The sequence below is a fragment of the Oncorhynchus clarkii genome, chromosome 13 (genome assembly GCF_045791955.1).
Source record: "Oncorhynchus clarkii lewisi isolate Uvic-CL-2024 chromosome 13, UVic_Ocla_1.0, whole genome shotgun sequence".
Classification (NCBI taxonomy): domain Eukaryota; kingdom Metazoa; phylum Chordata; class Actinopteri; order Salmoniformes; family Salmonidae; genus Oncorhynchus; species Oncorhynchus clarkii.
The window spans coordinates 482501-500000 of record NC_092159.1 but is presented as its reverse complement, the minus strand read 5'-3'; the positions used below and the strand labels follow the sequence as shown (position 1 = coordinate 500000).

Below are 17500 nucleotides of genomic sequence, written 5' to 3'. Positions count from 1 at the left end.
AGAACACTGGATCACCAGCCCCATCACACATTATCTACAGGACCAGAACACTGGATCACCAGCCCCATCACACATTATCTACAGGACCAGAACCCTGGATCACCAGCCCCATCACACATTATCTACAGGACCAGAACCCTGGATCACCAGCCCCATCACACATTATCTACAGGACCAGAACCCTGGATCACCAGCCCCATCACACATTATCTACAGGACCAGAACACTGTGTCTGGATCACCACCCTCATCACACATTATCTACAGGACCAGAACCCTGGATCACCAGCCCCATCACACATTATCTACAGGACCAGAACCCTGGATCACCAGCCCCATCACACATTATCTACAGGACCAGAACCCTGTGTCTGGATCACCAGCCCCATCACACATTATCTACAGGACCAAAACCCTAGATCACCAGCCCCATCACACATTATCTACAGGACCAGAACCCTGGATCACCAGCCCCATCACACATTATCTACAGGACCAGAACACTGGATCACCAGCCCCATCACACATTATCTACAGGACCAGAACACTGGATCACCAGCCCCATCACACATTATCTACAGGACCAGAACCCTGTGTCACCAGCCCCATCACATATTATCTACAGGACCAGAACCCTGGATCACCAGCCCCATCACACATTATCTACAGGACCAGAACCCTGTGTCACCAGCCCCATCACATATTATCTACAGGACCAGAACCCTGGATCACCAGCCCCATCACACATTATCTACAGGACCAGAACCCTGGATCACCAGCCTCATCACACATTATCTACAGGACCAGAACCCTATATCACCAGCCCCATCACACATTATCTACAGGACCAGAACCCTGGATCACCAGCCCCATCACATATTATCTACAGGACCCGAACCCTGGATCACCAGCCCCATCACACATTATCTACAGGACCAGAACACTGGATCACCAGCCCCATCACACATTATCTACAGGACCAGAACACTGGATCCCCAGCCCCATCACACATTATCTACAGGACCAGAACCCTGTGTCTGGATCACCAGCCCCATCACACATTATCTACAGGACCAGAACCCTAGATCACCTGCCCCATCACACATTATCTACAGGACCAGAACCCTGGATCACCAGCCCCATCACACATTATCTACAGGACCAGAACCCTGGATCACCAGCCCCATCACATATTATCTACAGGACCAGAACCCTGGATCACCAGCCCCATCACACATTATCTACAGGACCAGAACACTGGATCACCAGCCCCATCACACATTATCTACAGGACCAGAACACTGGATCACCAGCCCCATCACACATTATCTACAGGACCAGAACACTGTGTCTGGATCACCAGCCCCTTCACACATTATCTACAGGACCAGAACACTGTGTCTGCATCACCAGCCCCATCACACATTATCTACAGGACCAGAACCCTGTGTCTGGATCACCAGCCCCATCACACATTATCTACAGGACCAGAACACTGGATCACCAGCCTCATCACACATTATCTACAGGACCAGAACACTGGATCACCAGCCCCATCACACATTATCTACAGGACCAGAACCCTGTGTCACCAGCCCCATCACATATTATCTACAGGACCAGAACCCTGGATCACCAGCCCCATCACACATTATCTACAGGACCAGAACCCTGTGTCTGGATCACCAGCCCCATCACACATTATCTACAGGACCAGAACACTGGATCACCAGCCCCATCACACATTATCTACAGGACCAGAACACTGGATCACCAGCCCCATCACACATTATCTACAGGACCAGAACCCTGGATCACCAGCCCCATCACATATTATCTACAGGACCAGAACACTGGATCACCAGCCCCATCACACATTATCTACAGGACCAGAATCCTGGATCACCAGCCACATCACACATTATCTACAGGACAAGAACCCTGGATCACCAGCCCCATCACACATTATCTACAGGACCAGAACCCTGGATCACCAGACCCATCACACATTATCTACAGGACCAGAACCCTGGATCACCAGCCCCATCACACATTATCTACAGGACCAGAACACTGGATCACCAGCCCCATCACACATTATCTACAGGACCAGAACCCTGGATCACCAGCCCCATCACACATTATCTACAGGACCAGAACCCTGGATCACCAGCCTCATCACATATTATCTACAGGACCAGAACCCTGGATCACCAGCCCCATCACACATTATCTACAGGACCAGAACCCTGGATCACCAGCCCCATCACACATTATCTACAGGACCAGAACACTGGATCACCAGCCCCATCACACATTATCTACAGGACCAGAACCCTGGATCACCAGCCCCATCACACATTATCTACAGGACCAGAACCCTGGATCACCAGCCCCATCACACATTATCTACAGGACCAGAACCCTGGATCACCAGCCCCATCACACATTATCTACAGGACCAGAACCCTGGATCACCAGCCCCATCACACATTATCTACAGGACCAGAACACTGTGTCTGGATCACCAGCCCCATCACACATTATCTACAGGACCAGAACACTGTGTCTGGATCACCAGCCCCATCACACATTATCTACAGGACCAGAACACTGTGTCTGGATCACCAGCCCCATCACACATTATCTACAGGACCAGAACCCTGGATCACCAGCCCCATCACACATTATCTACAGGACCAGAACCCTGGATCACCAGCCCCATCACATATTAGCCATCTGTTCTCACACACACACGCACATGCACACGCACAAACACACACACACAATCTATCTGATGGGACGTCTAGAACAGGAATTAGCATGTAAAAGATCTGTTGTACAGCTCTCTCCCCCTGTTACCGTAACTGTCACGGTGACCAGATCGCCACGGTGATATCCCGCCCCCGGCAACCGGAGATGGCCTTACGAGGAACTGACACTCATCAGAAGGACCTAATTCATTAATGAGACTATGTCGTACATCACACACACACACACACACACACACACACACACACACACACACACACACACACACACACACACACACACACACACACACACACACCACTGACACACACACACACACACACACACACACACACACACACACACCACTGACACACACACACACACACACACACACACACACACACACACACACACACACACACACACACACACACACACACACACACACACACACATACACACACACACACACACCACTGACACACACACACAGAAACACACCACGGACGCACACAGACAGAATATGGACACACACCACGGACACACACACAGTCACGGACACAAACAGGCGCACACAGTCACACCACTTACACACACTCACCACGGACACACACACCACGGACACACACACCACGGACACACACACTGACATATGGCCCAGTGGCTTAGATACATGAGAAGAGAAGTGATGGTGATTCCACAGTCAAACACCTGATTACTGATGTATGTTAAACACACACACACACACACACACACACACACACAGACACACACACACACCACAGAAACACACACTGACCTGATTACTGATGTATGTTAAACACACACACACACACACACACACAGAAACACACACTGACCTGATTACTGATGTATGTTAAACACACACACACACACCACACACACACACACACACGCACGCACACACACACACACACACACACACACACACACACACACACATGCACACACACACACACACGCGCGTGCACACGGGTTAGCTATAATGGGTTACAATCTTAGTCTCTGTAACTTTCTCTCCCTTCTCCCTCCTCCAGGACCAGGAGCATCCATCTGGTCTCTCCAGCAGGATGCAGGGGGGTGGGGGTGTCGGAGGGGGGAGATGGGACCCCCAGCCGGGCTCCAGCACCCCTTACTCCACCCAGCCACCCCCCGGAGGTCAGTCAATCTCACATACACCTCTGGAGTTTTAGCTTTTTGACTTTTATCATAGCAGTTAGCCTTTAGCCTATTATTTAGCAGTTATCTGTTCGTTGTAACCTAGCAGTTAGCTGTAACCTAGCGGTTAGCTTTAACTTAGCAGTTAGCTGTAACCTAGCCGTTAGCCTTTAGCCTACTATTTAGCAGTTAGCTGTTCATTGTAACCTAGCAGTTAGCTGTAACCTAGCCGTTAGCTTTAACTTAGCAGTTAGCTGTAACCTAGCCGTTAGCTTTAACTTAGCAGTTAGCTGTAACCTAGCCGTTAGCCTTTAGCCTATTATTTAGCAGTTAGCTGTAACATAGCAGGTAGTTGTAATCTAGCAGTTAGCTGTAACCTTGCGGTTTGTTGTAACCTAGCAGTTAACCTTTAGACTATTGTTTAGCAGTTAGCTGTAACTTAGCAGGTAGTTGTAATCTAGCAATTAGCTGTAACCTAGCAGATAGTTGTAATCTAGCAGTTAGCTGTAACCTAGCAGTTAGCTGTAATCTAGCAGTTAGCTGTAACCTAGCAGCTAGCTGTAACCTAGCAGTTAGCTGTAACCTAGCAGATAGCTGTAACCTAGCAGGTAGTGGTAACCTAGCAGGTAGTGGTAACCTAGCAGGTAGTGGTAACCTAGCAGGTAGTTGTAACCTAGCAGGTAGTTGTAACCTAGCAGTTAGCTTTAACCTAACAGTTAATGGTTAGCCTAGCATTTAGCTATTAACTTATCATATTGTACTCTTTGGCTAAGTGTTTAAGTTTTAGCACTAGCATTTAGCCAGCGGTGGAAAAAAGTTCCCAAATGTCCTACTTGATTAAAAGTAAATGGAAAATGACTCAATTAAAAGTCACCCAGTAAAATACTACTTGAGTAAAAGTCTAAAATTGTTTCGTTTTAAATATACTTTAGTATCCAAAGTAAAAGTATAAATCATTTCACATTCCGTATATGAAGCAAACTAGGTACACGGTTTGCCAGGGGCACACTCTAACACTCAGACATCATTTACAAAGAGAAAACATAATTTATAAAGGGGAAAACCAGCCACGTCGCAGACACCGACATCTTCCTCCAGAAACACCTTCTTCAACCGCTTCGAGGCAAACACAGTGCAGCCAACGCGGGCCACCGACGTTCATGAGGACAGTGAGCTCTAGTTCTCCGTAGCCGATGTGAGTAAGACATTTAACCCTCGCAAGGCTGCCGGCCCAGATAGCAGTCCTAGCCGCGTCCTCAGAGAATGTGCAGATCAGCTGGCTGGAGTGTTCACAGACATATTCAATCTCTCCGTGTCCCAGTCTGTTGTCCCCACTTGCTTAAAGATGTCCACCATTGTTCCTGTACCCAAGAAAGCAAAGGTAACTGAACTAAATGACTGTCTCCCCGGTAGCACTCACTTCTGACATCAGGAAGTGTTTTCAGAGGCTAGTTAAGGATCATATCACTTCCACCTTACCTGACATCCTAGCCCCACTTCAGTTTGCTTACCCCCCCAACGGATGATGCAATCGCCATCACTCTGCACACTGCCCTATCCCATCTGGGCCATAGGAATACCTATGTAAGAATGATGTTCATCAACTATAGCTTAGCATTCAACACCATAGTACCCTTCAAGCTCATCACTAAGCTCAGGGGTCCTGGGACTGAACCTCATCCTATGCAACTGGGTCCTGGACTTGCTGATGGGCCGTCCCCAGGTGGTGAAGGTAGGAAACAACATCTCCATGATCCCCAACACAGGGACCCCACAAGGGTGCGTGCTCAGCCCCCTCCTGTACTCCTTGTTCACACATGACTGCTTGGCTACACACATCTCCAACTCAATCATCAAGTTTGACACAATAGTGGTAGGCCTGATTACCAACAATGACGAGACAGCCTACTGGGGGGATGTGAGGGTCCTGGCGAGAGTGGCGGTGCCAGGAAAATAACCTTTTCCGTCAATGTCAACAAAACAAAGGAGCTGATCCTGGTCTTCAGCAAAGGGAGCCACCTTTCCAAGTTCCTCGGCGTCACATCCTGAAATGGTCCATCCAGACTGACTGGGTGGTGAAGAAGGCGCAACAGCACCCCGAAGAACCTCACAAACTTCTACAGATGCACCATTGTGAACATCCTGTGAACATCCTGTCGGGCTGTATCACCACCTGATACGGCAACTGCTCCGTCCGCAACCATAGGGTTCTCCAGAGGGTGGTGAGGTCAGCCCAACGCATCACTGGGGGCACACTGCCGGCCCTCCAGGACATCTACAGCACCTGTCACAGGAAGACCAAGAAGATCATCAAGGGCCACAACCACCCGAGCCACTGCCTGTTCACCCCATTGCCATCCAGAAGGCGAGGTCAGTACAGGTGCATCAAAGCAGGGACCGAGAGACTGAAAAACAGCTTTTATCTCAAGGCCATTGGACTGTTAAACAGCCATCACTAACACAGTGAGGCTGCTGCCTACATACAGACTCAAATCATTGTCCCTTTAACAAACGGATCACTAGTCACTTTAATAATGTTTACATATCCTGCATTGCTCAACTCATATGTATATACCGTATTTTATACGATCTATTGCATCTTAACTGTGCCGCTCAGTCAATGCTCATCCATATATTTATATGTATATATTCTCATTCCATTCCTTTACTTAGATCTGTGTGTATTAGGTAGTTGTTGGGGAATTGTTAGATGTTACTTGTTAAAAATTTGCTGCACTGTCGGAACTAGAAGCACAAGCATTTCGCTACACTCACGATAACATCTGCTAGCCATGTGTATGTGACCAATAGAATTTGATTTGATTTGATTTTGAGAGGATGGGAGGGATTACCTAAACTGGGGCTTGGTCTGTCTCTCAGTCAACATCTTTACATGGCCTTGAAATGTGAAGAGAGGATCCAGGCTCCTAGATCATTTGGGTAGAGTCAACCATCCCTGTATAGCATACAATGGTCTTCCTTTAAAAATGTTGTTGTTAATTGTCAGACATTGTTGCCATTAATTCTAGTTAGTGCTAGTTTGACCACCAGAGGGCATCTTTGAGAAGCATTTGACTATTTTTAATAGTGGCTGTACTAGAGAATTTAAAACCTATTTTTTTTGTAAGAACATAGTATATGGGATTGATTTAAGAAATGTTTCTTAATTAATTTGATTATTTTTATGGAGTTTCAATTCCAAGAAAAACTAGAAAAATTGAAAAAAAACTAAAACCTCAGGAAAATATGGCGCTGTACAACATGACCGGGTGGGAGTAGGCTACTAAAAGCAAAATAATCCTAACATTTCCACACCCTAATTGTAGTCTAACCAATACCCAAACGGAGATTCAGTGAAAATAAAAAAAATCTCATTATTGATCAAGAGCAGTCTCAGAGCAGCGCAAAACGGTGTTGAAATAGTTGACCACATGTCATTCAGTGATATTTATTCCCATAGTCATTTGTTATTGATTAGGCGGCAGCGTTGCCTAGTGGTTAGTAGTAATTCGTTATGGATCCATAATGAAAAAAAATCTACGTTACAATTATAATGTAGGTTAATAATAAATTCATGTTTTTGTTGGGGTTGATGCATTTTTGGGAGGGGGCAAATCTGGTTTATGCATTTGGTGGACTCTGTAAAATGGACTCACTGATGGTTGAAGATGATGAGCGATCGGCAACGGCATTCAACAGCGCTCTAATCACAGTCAGAAGACAGTTGAAGAAATTTGAGTGGACTTACGGAAACGCTCGTTTAGATATGATATATTATATACATTATATACATTATACACTATTATTTGTAAAACATTTTCCAGAACATTAACCATGTGTGTTCTCTTGTTTTGTATTTCATTGATTTATTGAGTCCCCATGCTGGTCTCAGAGCCAAACGGTGCTGAAATCGTCAACCACTTGTCATTCAGTGATATTTATTATTGTAATTAGTTATGGATCTATAGCGAAATAAACATGCGTTACAATTATAATGTTAATAATAATTTAATATATTTGTAGGGGTTGATGCAGAATTCACAGCCTGTACTGTTGGAGCTAGGAACACAATCATTTAGTTAGATACTACTGAACTGTTGGAGCTGGGAACACAAGCATTTAGTTAGATACTACTGCACTGTTGGAGCTAGAAACACAAGCATTTAGTTAGATACTACTGCTCTGTTGGAGCTGGAAACACAAGCATTTAGTTAGATACTACTGCACTGTTGGAGCTAGGAACACAAGCATTTAGTTAGATACTACTGAACTGTTGGAGCTAGGAACACAAGCATTTAGTTAGATACTACTGCACTGTTGGAGCTGGGAACACAAGCATTTAGTTAGATATTACTGCACTGTTGGAGCTGGGAACACAAGCATTGTTAGATACTACTGCACTGTTGGAGCTGGGAACACAAGCATTTAGTTAGATACTACTGCACTGTTGGAGCTAGGAACACAAGCATTTAGTTAGATACTACTGAACTGTTGGAGCTGGGAACACAAGCATTTAGTTAGATACTATTGCACTGTTGGAGCTAGGAACACAAGCATTTAGTTAGATACTACTGCACTGTTGGAGCTGGGAACACAAGCATTTAGTTAGATATTACTGCTGGAGCTAGGAACACAAGCATTGTTAGATACTACTGCACTGTTGGAGCTAGGAACACAAGCATTTAGTTAGATACTACTGCACTGTTGGAGCTAGGAACACAAGCATTTAGTTAGATACTACTGCACTGTTGGAGCTGGGAACACAAGCATTTAGTTAGGTATTACTGCTGGAGCTAGGAACACAAGCATTTAGTTAGATACTACTGCACTGTTGGAGCTAGGAACACAAGCATTTAGTTAGATACTACTGAACTGTTGGAGCTAGAAACACAAGCATTTAGTTAGATACTACTGCACTGTTGGAGCTGGGAACACAAGCATTTAGTTAGGTATTACTGCTGGAGCTAGGGACACAAGCATTTAGTTAGATACTACTGCACTGTTGGAGCTAGGAACACAAGCATTTAGTTAGATACTACTGTACTGTTGGAGCTAGAAACACAAGCATTTAGCTAGGTATTACTGCATAGTTGGAGTTAGGAACATAAGCATTTCGCTACACCTGTGATAACATCTGCGAAATATGTGTACGCGACCAAGAACATTTCATTTGATTTACAAACTAAGCATGTGTGTTTAGTGAGTCAGCCGGATCAGAGGCAGTAGGGATGACCAGGGATGTTCTCTTTATAAGTGTGTGAATTGGACCATTTTCCTGTCCTAATAAGCATTCAAATTGTAACGAGGACTTTTGCGAAAATGTATGGAGTAATATAGAACTACAGTGGAGTAGAAATTGTCAAAAAATATGAATAGGAAAGTAAAGCACAGATACCCGATATAGACTGACTGACTGAGTGATGACATTGATCTGCTTAGCATTCAAAATGTATCTTTTGGGTGAAAATGTACGGAAAATGTACGGAGAAAAAGTACAGGATTGTAATGAGGTAAGAGTGAAAGTAATCCAAAACATAAATAGTAAAGTACAGAGAACATAAAAACGGTGATATTTAAAGTAGTACCTTAAAGTATTTTCAATGAAGTACTTCCCACCACTGCATTTAGCAGCGTTGTTTTGTGTGTTTCCTTCAGCGGTGAGGGTTTTGCCGATGTTGCCGGTGGTCCCGGTGGCTCCGTTGGTCCCGGTGGTCCCAGTGGCTCCGGTTGCTTCTGTAGTAGATCAACAGCATGCTGTCATGGCCCAGCAGCAACACGCCATCATGAACCAACAGGCCATCATTATGGTAGGAACCGTCTAACTTATTAACCATCATTATGGTACTGTAGGTTACGTCTAACTTATTAACCATCATTATGGTAGGATACGACTAACTTATTAACCATCATTATGGTACTGTAGGATACGTCTAACTTATTAACCATCATTATGGTAGGATACGTCTAACTTATTAACCATCATTATGGTTCTGTAGGATACGACTAACTTATTAACCATCATTATGGTACTGTAGGTTACGTCTAACTTATTAACCATCATTATGGTAGGAACCGTCTAACTTATTAACCATCATTATGGTACTGTAGGTTACGTCTAACTTATTAACCATCATTATGGTACTGTAGGATACGTCTAACTTATTAACCATCATTATGGTTCTGTAGGATACGACTAACTTATTAACCATCATTATGGTACTGTAGGTTACGTCTAACTTATTAACCATCATTATGGTAGGATACGTCGAACTTATTAACCATCATTATGGTACTGTAGGATACGTCTAACTTATTAACCATCATTATGGTAGGATACGACTAACTTATTAACCATCATTATGGTTCTGTAGGATACGTCTAACTTATTAACCATCATTATGGTTCTGTAGGTTACGACTAACTTATTAACCATCATTATGGTAGGAACCGTCTAACTTATTAACCATCATTATGGTAGGATACGTCTAACTTATTAACCATCATTATGGTACTGTAGCATACGTCTAACTTATTAACCATCATTATGGTTCTGTAGGATACGTCTAACTTATTAACCATCATTATGGTACTGTAGGATACGTCTAACTTATTAACCATCATTATGGTACTGTAGGATACGTCTAACTTATTAACCATCATTATGGTACTGTAGGATACGTCTAACTTATTAACCATCATTATGGTTCTGTAGGATACGTCTAACTTATTAACCATCATTATGGTACTGTAGGTTACGTCTAACTTATTAACCATCATTATGGTAGGAACCGTCTAACTTATTAACCATCATTATGGTTCTGTAGGTTACGTCTAACTTATTAACCATCATTATGGTTCTGTAGGATACGTCTAACTTATTAACCATCATTATGGTACTGTAGGATACGACTAACTTATTAACCATCATTATGGTTCTGTAGGATACGTCTAACTTATTAACCATCATTATGGTAGGAACCGTCTAACTTATTAACCATCATTATGGTAGGAACCGTCTAACTTATTAACCATCATTATGGTACTGTAGGATACGTCTAACTTATTAACCATCATTATGGTAGGAACCGTCTAACTTATTAACCATCATTATGGTTCTGTAGGATACGACTAACTTATTAACCATCATTATGGTTCTGTAGGATACGTCTAACTTATTAACCATCATTATGGTACTGTAGGTTACGACTAACTTATTAACCATCATTATGGTACTGTAGGATACGACTAACTTATTAACCATCATTATGGTTCTGTAGGATACGACTAACTTATTAACCATCATTATGGTTCTGTAGGATACGTCTAACTTATTAACCATCATTATGGTAGGAACCGTCTAACTTATTAACCATCATTATGGTTCTGTAGGATACGACTAACTTATTAACCATCATTATGGTACTGTAGGATACGTCTAACTTATTCACCTCCTCCCCTCTCCTCTTCTCTCCCTCCCCTTCCTCTCCCCCTCCTCCCCCTGCCCCTCTTCCCTCCTCCCCAGGCCCAGCAGATGACAATGCAGGCCATGGCTTTAGTAACCTCCCCCATGACCTCACCCCCCACTTCCCCCCTCACCTCACCGCCCATGAGCCCCCTCCTCCCCCACTCCCTCCCCCCTAGCCCCTACACACATTTCCCCCCGAGCCCATATGCTAGCATCACTCCTAGCCCTTATGCCACTTCCAGTCCAGCCAGCCCGTATGCTGTCATGCCTCCCAGCCCCTATGCTGCTTCCCCTGCCACCCCCAGTCCAGCCAGCCTCCCTGACCCCTATCCTGTCCCCCAGAGCCAGACCCCTAGACCCAACTCCACTACCCAGCCTGCCCCTGTCTACCCTGGGGCTAGCCAGCCCACCAGTCCTGAGGTACAGCCATATCCAGCCAGCCTCCCTGACCCCTATCCTTCCACCCAGGTGAGTTGATACGTACCTGAGTGTAGAACCTGTCCCCGTGGGAGAACCCATTGAAGAACCCTTCTGGGTTCCAAGTATAGTCCTTTCCACAGAGGGTTCTACAGGGAAACCGAATGGGTTCTTCAACGGGTTCTCCCATAGGGAAGGCCAAAGAACCCTTTTAGGAAGCCTTTTTCCTAAGAGTATAGTACCTATACCTGCCCAGGTAACGCTTCAGGTTGACTGTGGTGTATCTGCAGGACGTTAGGACTTCAGAATGACTGTGGTGTATCTGCAGGATGTTAGGACTTCAGAATGACTGTGGTGTATCTGCAGGATGTTAGGACTTCAGGTTGACTGTGGTGTATCTGCAGGATGTTAGGACTTCAGGTTGACTGTGGTGTATCTGCAGGTCAGGATGTTAGGACTTCAGGTTGACTGTGGTGTATCTGCAGGATGTTAGGACTTCAGGTTGACTGTGTTGTATCTGCAGGATGTTAGGACTTCAGGTTGACTGTGGTGTATCTGCAGGTCAGGATGTTAGGACTTCAGGTTGACTGTGGTGTATCTGCAGGATGTTAGGACTTCAGGTTGACTGTGGTGTATCTGCAGGTAAGGATGTTAGGACTTCAGGTTGACTGTGGTGTATCTGCAGGATGTTAGGACTTCAGGTTGACTGTGGTGTATCTGCAGGTAAGGATGTTAGGACTTCAGGTTGACTGTGGTGTATCTGCAGCATGTTAGGACTTCAGGTTGACTGTGGTTTATCTGCAAGATGTTAGGACTTCAGGTTGACTGTGGTTTATCTGCAGGATGTTAGGACTTCAGGTTGACTGTGGTGTATCTGCAGGTAAGGATGTTAGGACTTCAGGTTGACTGTGGTGTATCTGCAGCATGTTAGGACTTCAGGTTGACTGTGGTGTATCTGCAGGATGTTAGGACTTCAGGTTGACTGTGGTGTATCTGCAGGTAAGGATGTTAGGACATCAGGTTGACTGTGGTGTATCTGCAGGATGTTAGGACTTCAGGTTGACTGTGGTGTATCTGCAGGTAAGGATGTTAGGACTTCAGGTTGACTGTGGTGTATCTGCAGGATGTTAGGACTTCAGGTTGACTGTGGTTTATCTGCAGGATGTTAGGACTTCAGGTTGACTGTGGTGTATCTGCAGGATGTTAGGACTTCAGGTTGACTGTGGTGTATCTGCAGGTCAGGATGTTAGGACTTCAGGTTGACTGTGGTGTATCTGCAGGATGTTAGGACTTCAGGTTGACTGTGTTGTATCTGCAGGATGTTAGGACTTCAGGTTGACTGTGGTGTATCTGCAGGTCAGGATGTTAGGACTTCAGGTTGACTGTGGTGTATCTGCAGCATGTTAGGACTTCAGGTTGACTGTGGTTTATCTGCAAGATGTTAGGACTTCAGGTTGACTGTGGTTTATCTGCAGGATGTTAGGACTTCAGGTTGACTGTGGTGTATCTGCAGGTCAGGATGTTAGGACTTCAGGTTGACTGTGTTGTATCTGCAGGATGTTAGGACTTCAGGTTGACTGTGGTGTATCTGCAGGTCAGCATGTTAGGACTTCAGGTTGACTGTGGTGTATCTGCAGGTCAGGATGTTAGGACTTCAGGTTGACTGTGGTGTATCTGCAGGATGTTAGGACTTCAGGTTGACTGTGGTGTATCTGCAGGTAAGGATGTTAGGACTTCAGGTTGACTGTGGTGTATCTGCAGGTCAGGATGTTAGGACTTCAGGTTGACTGTGGTGTATCTGCAGGATGTTAGGACTTCAGGTTGACTGTGGTGTATCTGCAGGATGTTAGGACTTCAGGTTGACTGTGGTGTATCTGCAGGTAAGGATGTTAGGACTTCAGGTTGACTGTGGTGTATCTGCAGCATGTTAGGACTTCAGGTTGACTGTGGTGTATCTGCAGGATGTTAGGACTTCAGGTTGACTGTGGTGTATCTGCAGGTAAGGATGTTAGGACATCAGGTTGACTGTGGTGTATCTGCAGGATGTTAGGACTTCAGGTTGACTGTGGTGTATCTGCAGGTAAGGATGTTAGGACTTCAGGTTGACTGTGGTGTATCTGCAGGATGTTAGGACTTCAGGTTGACTGTGGTTTATCTGCAGGATGTTAGGACTTCAGGTTGACTGTGGTGTATCTGCAGGATGTTAGGACTTCAGGTTGACTGTGGTTTATCTGCAGGATGTTAGGACTTCAGGTTGACTGTGGTGTATCTGCAGGATGTTAGGACTTCAGGTTGACTGTGGTGTATCTGCAGGATGTTAGGACTTCAGGTTGACTGTGGTGTATCTGCAGGATGTTAGGACTTCAGGTTGACTGTGGTGTATCTGCAGGATGTTAGGACTTCAGGTTGACTGTGGTTTATCTGCAGGATGTTAGGACTTCAGGTTGACTGTGGTGTATCTGCAGGATGTTAGGACTTCAGGTTGACTGTGAGGTATCTGCAGGTCAGGATGTTAGGACTTCAGGTTGACTGTGGTGTATCTGCAGGATGTTAGGACTTCAGGTTGACTGTGGTGTATCTGCAGAAATTTAGGACTTCAGGTGTTGTGTGGCTCCCTCCTCCTCAGGCCAAGACCGCAGGTAAAGACGGGGTTCCTCACCAGAAGTCTCCAGCCGTGCCCATCAACAAGGAACCTGCCAGGAAGTTTGGTAAGTCATTAATTAAAAACATCACATGATTTATACCACAATCAGACATCACATGATATATACCACAATCAGACATCACATGATATAAACCACAATCAGACATCACATGATTCATACCACAATCAGACATCACATGATTTATACCACAATCAGACATCACATGATTTATACCACAATCAGACATCACATGATATATACCACAATCAGACATCACATGATTTATAACAATCAGACATCACATGATTTATAACAATCAGACATTGTATGGTGGTGACCAGTCCTCTTTCCCCAGTGGTGACCAGTCCTCTCTCCCCAGTGGTGACCAGTCCTCTCTCCCCAGTAGTGACCAGTCCTCTCTCCCCAGTGGTGACCAGTCCTCTCTCCCCAGTGGTGACCAGTCCTCTCTCCCCAGTGGTGACCATTCCTCTCTCCCTAGTGGTGACCAGTCCTCTCTCCCCAGTGGTGACCAGTCCTCTCTCCCTAGTGGTGACCAGTCCTCTCTCCCCAGTGGTGACCAGTCCTCTCTCCCTAGTGGTGACCAGTCCTCTCTCCCTAATGGTGACCAGTCCTGCTCCCCAGTAGTGACCAGTCCTCTTTCCCCAGTGGTGACCTGTCATCTCTCCCTAGTGGTGACCAGTCCTCTCTCCCCAGTGGTGACCAGTCCTCTCTCCCCAGTGGTGACCAGTCCTCTCTCTCCGGTGGTGACCAGTCCTCTCTCCCCTGTGGTGACCAGTCCTCTCTCCCCTGTGGTGACCAGTCCTCTCTCCCCTGTGGTGACCAGTCCTCTCTCCCTAGTGGTGACCAGTCCTCTCTCCCCTGTGGTGATCAGTCCTCTCTCCCCAGTGGTGACCAGTCCTCTCTCTCCCTATGTGATGTGTAGCCCCGGTGGTGACCAGTCCTGCTCCCCCTGCTGCTGAGGTGGTGAAGTCATCAGTGTTGCCTCAGGTAGACATCGTACCCAGCAGTAACATCAAGGATATCATCAGACAGTATGACTCTCCTCCACCCGTGACTGATGCCCTACCGCCCGGCAAGAGGTCAGAGGTCACACACACACAGTGCTCAGCATCATGAAAACTCTATTCTGACTCCAGACTACTCTGCTTCTATTCAGTTTCCATTCAGCTTCATTCATTCTACAGTTGAGAACCAGTTGTCGTTTACAACTGCGACCTGGCCAAGATAAAGCAAAGCAGTGCGACACAAACAACAACACAGAGTTACACATGGAGTAAAACAAACATACAGTCAATAACACAATAGAAAAAGTATATATACAGTGTGTGCAAATGAGGTAAGATTAGGGAGGTAAGGCAATAAATATGCCATATTGGCGAAATAATGACAATTTAGCAATTAAACACTGGAGTGATCGATGTGCAGAAGATGAATGTGCAAGTAGAGATACTGGGGTACAAAGGAGCAAAAAATAAAATAACAATATGGGGATGAGGTAGTTGGGTGGGCTATTTACAGATGGGCTATGTACAGGTGCAGTGATCTGTGAGCTGCTCTGACAGCTGATGCTTAAAGTTAGTGAGGGAGATTTGAGTCTCCAGCTTCAGTGATTTTTGTAGTTATTTCCAATCACTGGCAGCAGAGAACTGGAAGGAAAGGCGGCCAAAAGAGGAATTGGCTTTGGGGATGACCAGTGAGATATACCTGCTGGAGCAGGTGCTACAGTGCCTTGCGAAAGTATTTGGCCCCCTTGAACTTTGCGACCTTTTGCCACATTTCAGGCTTCAAACATAAAGATATAAAACTGTATTTTTTTGTGAAGAATCAACAACAAGTGGGACACAATCATGAAGTGGAACGACATTTATTGGATATTTCAAACTTTTTTAACAAATCAAAAACTGAAAAATTGGGCGTGGGCAGCTGGGAGGAGGTGCTCTTATTCTCCATGGACTTTTTGGAGTTTGTAATACAGGATGCATATTCCTGTTTGAAAAAGCCTTGGCTTTTCTAACTGTCTGTGCATATTTGTTCCTAACTTCCCTGAAAAGTTGCATTTCATGGGGGCTATTCAATGCTAATGCAGAAGGCCACAGGATGTTTTTGTGCTGGTCGAGGACAGTCAGGTTTTTGAAAGGGGCATGCTTATTTAAGATGGTGAGGAAGGCATTTTTAAAGAATAACCAGGCATCCTCTACTGACGGGATGAGGTCAATATCCTTCCAGGATACCCGGGCCAAGTCGATTAGAAAGGCCTGCTCGCTGAAGTGTTTAAGGGAGCGTTTGACAGTGATGAGTGGAGGTCGTTTGAACGCAGACCCATTACGGATGCAGGCAATGAGGGTGCCGTTCGGGGCTGTTCGGTAGTCACTACTACGCTAGGCGAGCAGGGGACACAGCGTTCAGAAAAGTTAGCGGGCCGGGGCTAGTAGATGGTTCTGCAGCGACATTGTAACAGAATAGCCTGTTGAGACCACATCAGGCAATCACGTCGGCAGTCCAGTCGTGATGGATAGGCGGGGCTCCGTGTCGAAAATAAAGGGTCAGGGCCAATTGGCAAAGGAGGTATTGTAGCCCTAGAATTTTCTGGTTTATGGGTCTAGCTTGAGGCTAGCTCAAGGCTAACTGGTGCTTGCTTCGGGACAGAGCCGTTAGCTAACAGTAGCCAGTCGTTTGCAGCTAGCTAGCTGCGATGATCCGGAGTAATTATCTGGAGTAATGATCCAGAGCGGCAGGAATCCAGTGAAGTGGTAGAGAGAAGCAGTCCGATATGCTCTGGGTTGATATTGCGCTGTGCAGACTGGCAGGTGATTGTCCGAGCTAAGAATGGCTGATGACGGGGAAAAAAGGTGAGGACTCATGTCCTTATTCAGTCTTATTCAGTCTTATTCAGTCTTATTTAGTCTTGTTCAGTCTTATTCAGTCTTATTTAGTCTAATTCAGTCTTATTCAGTCTCATTCAGTCTTATTTAGTCTTATTCAGTCAGTCTTATTCAGTCTCATTCAGTCTTATTCAGTCT

At 45.4% G+C, this 17500-nt stretch overlaps 1 protein-coding gene across 1 annotated transcript in view; it reads left to right on the top strand.

The window, feature by feature from the left end:
- LOC139424171 (unconventional myosin-XV-like) overlaps window positions 1–17500 on the top strand; it is a 136730-nt gene that overhangs the window by 79207 nt on the left and 40023 nt on the right. Inside the window, exons 36-40 of the mRNA XM_071175854.1 lie at window positions 3812–3932; window positions 9588–9739; window positions 11455–11865; window positions 14447–14522; window positions 15403–15559. Coding sequence (XP_071031955.1) covers window positions 3812–3932; window positions 9588–9739; window positions 11455–11865; window positions 14447–14522; window positions 15403–15559 — 917 coding nt within the window. The remainder of the gene's footprint in view (window positions 1–3811; window positions 3933–9587; window positions 9740–11454; window positions 11866–14446; window positions 14523–15402; window positions 15560–17500) is intronic.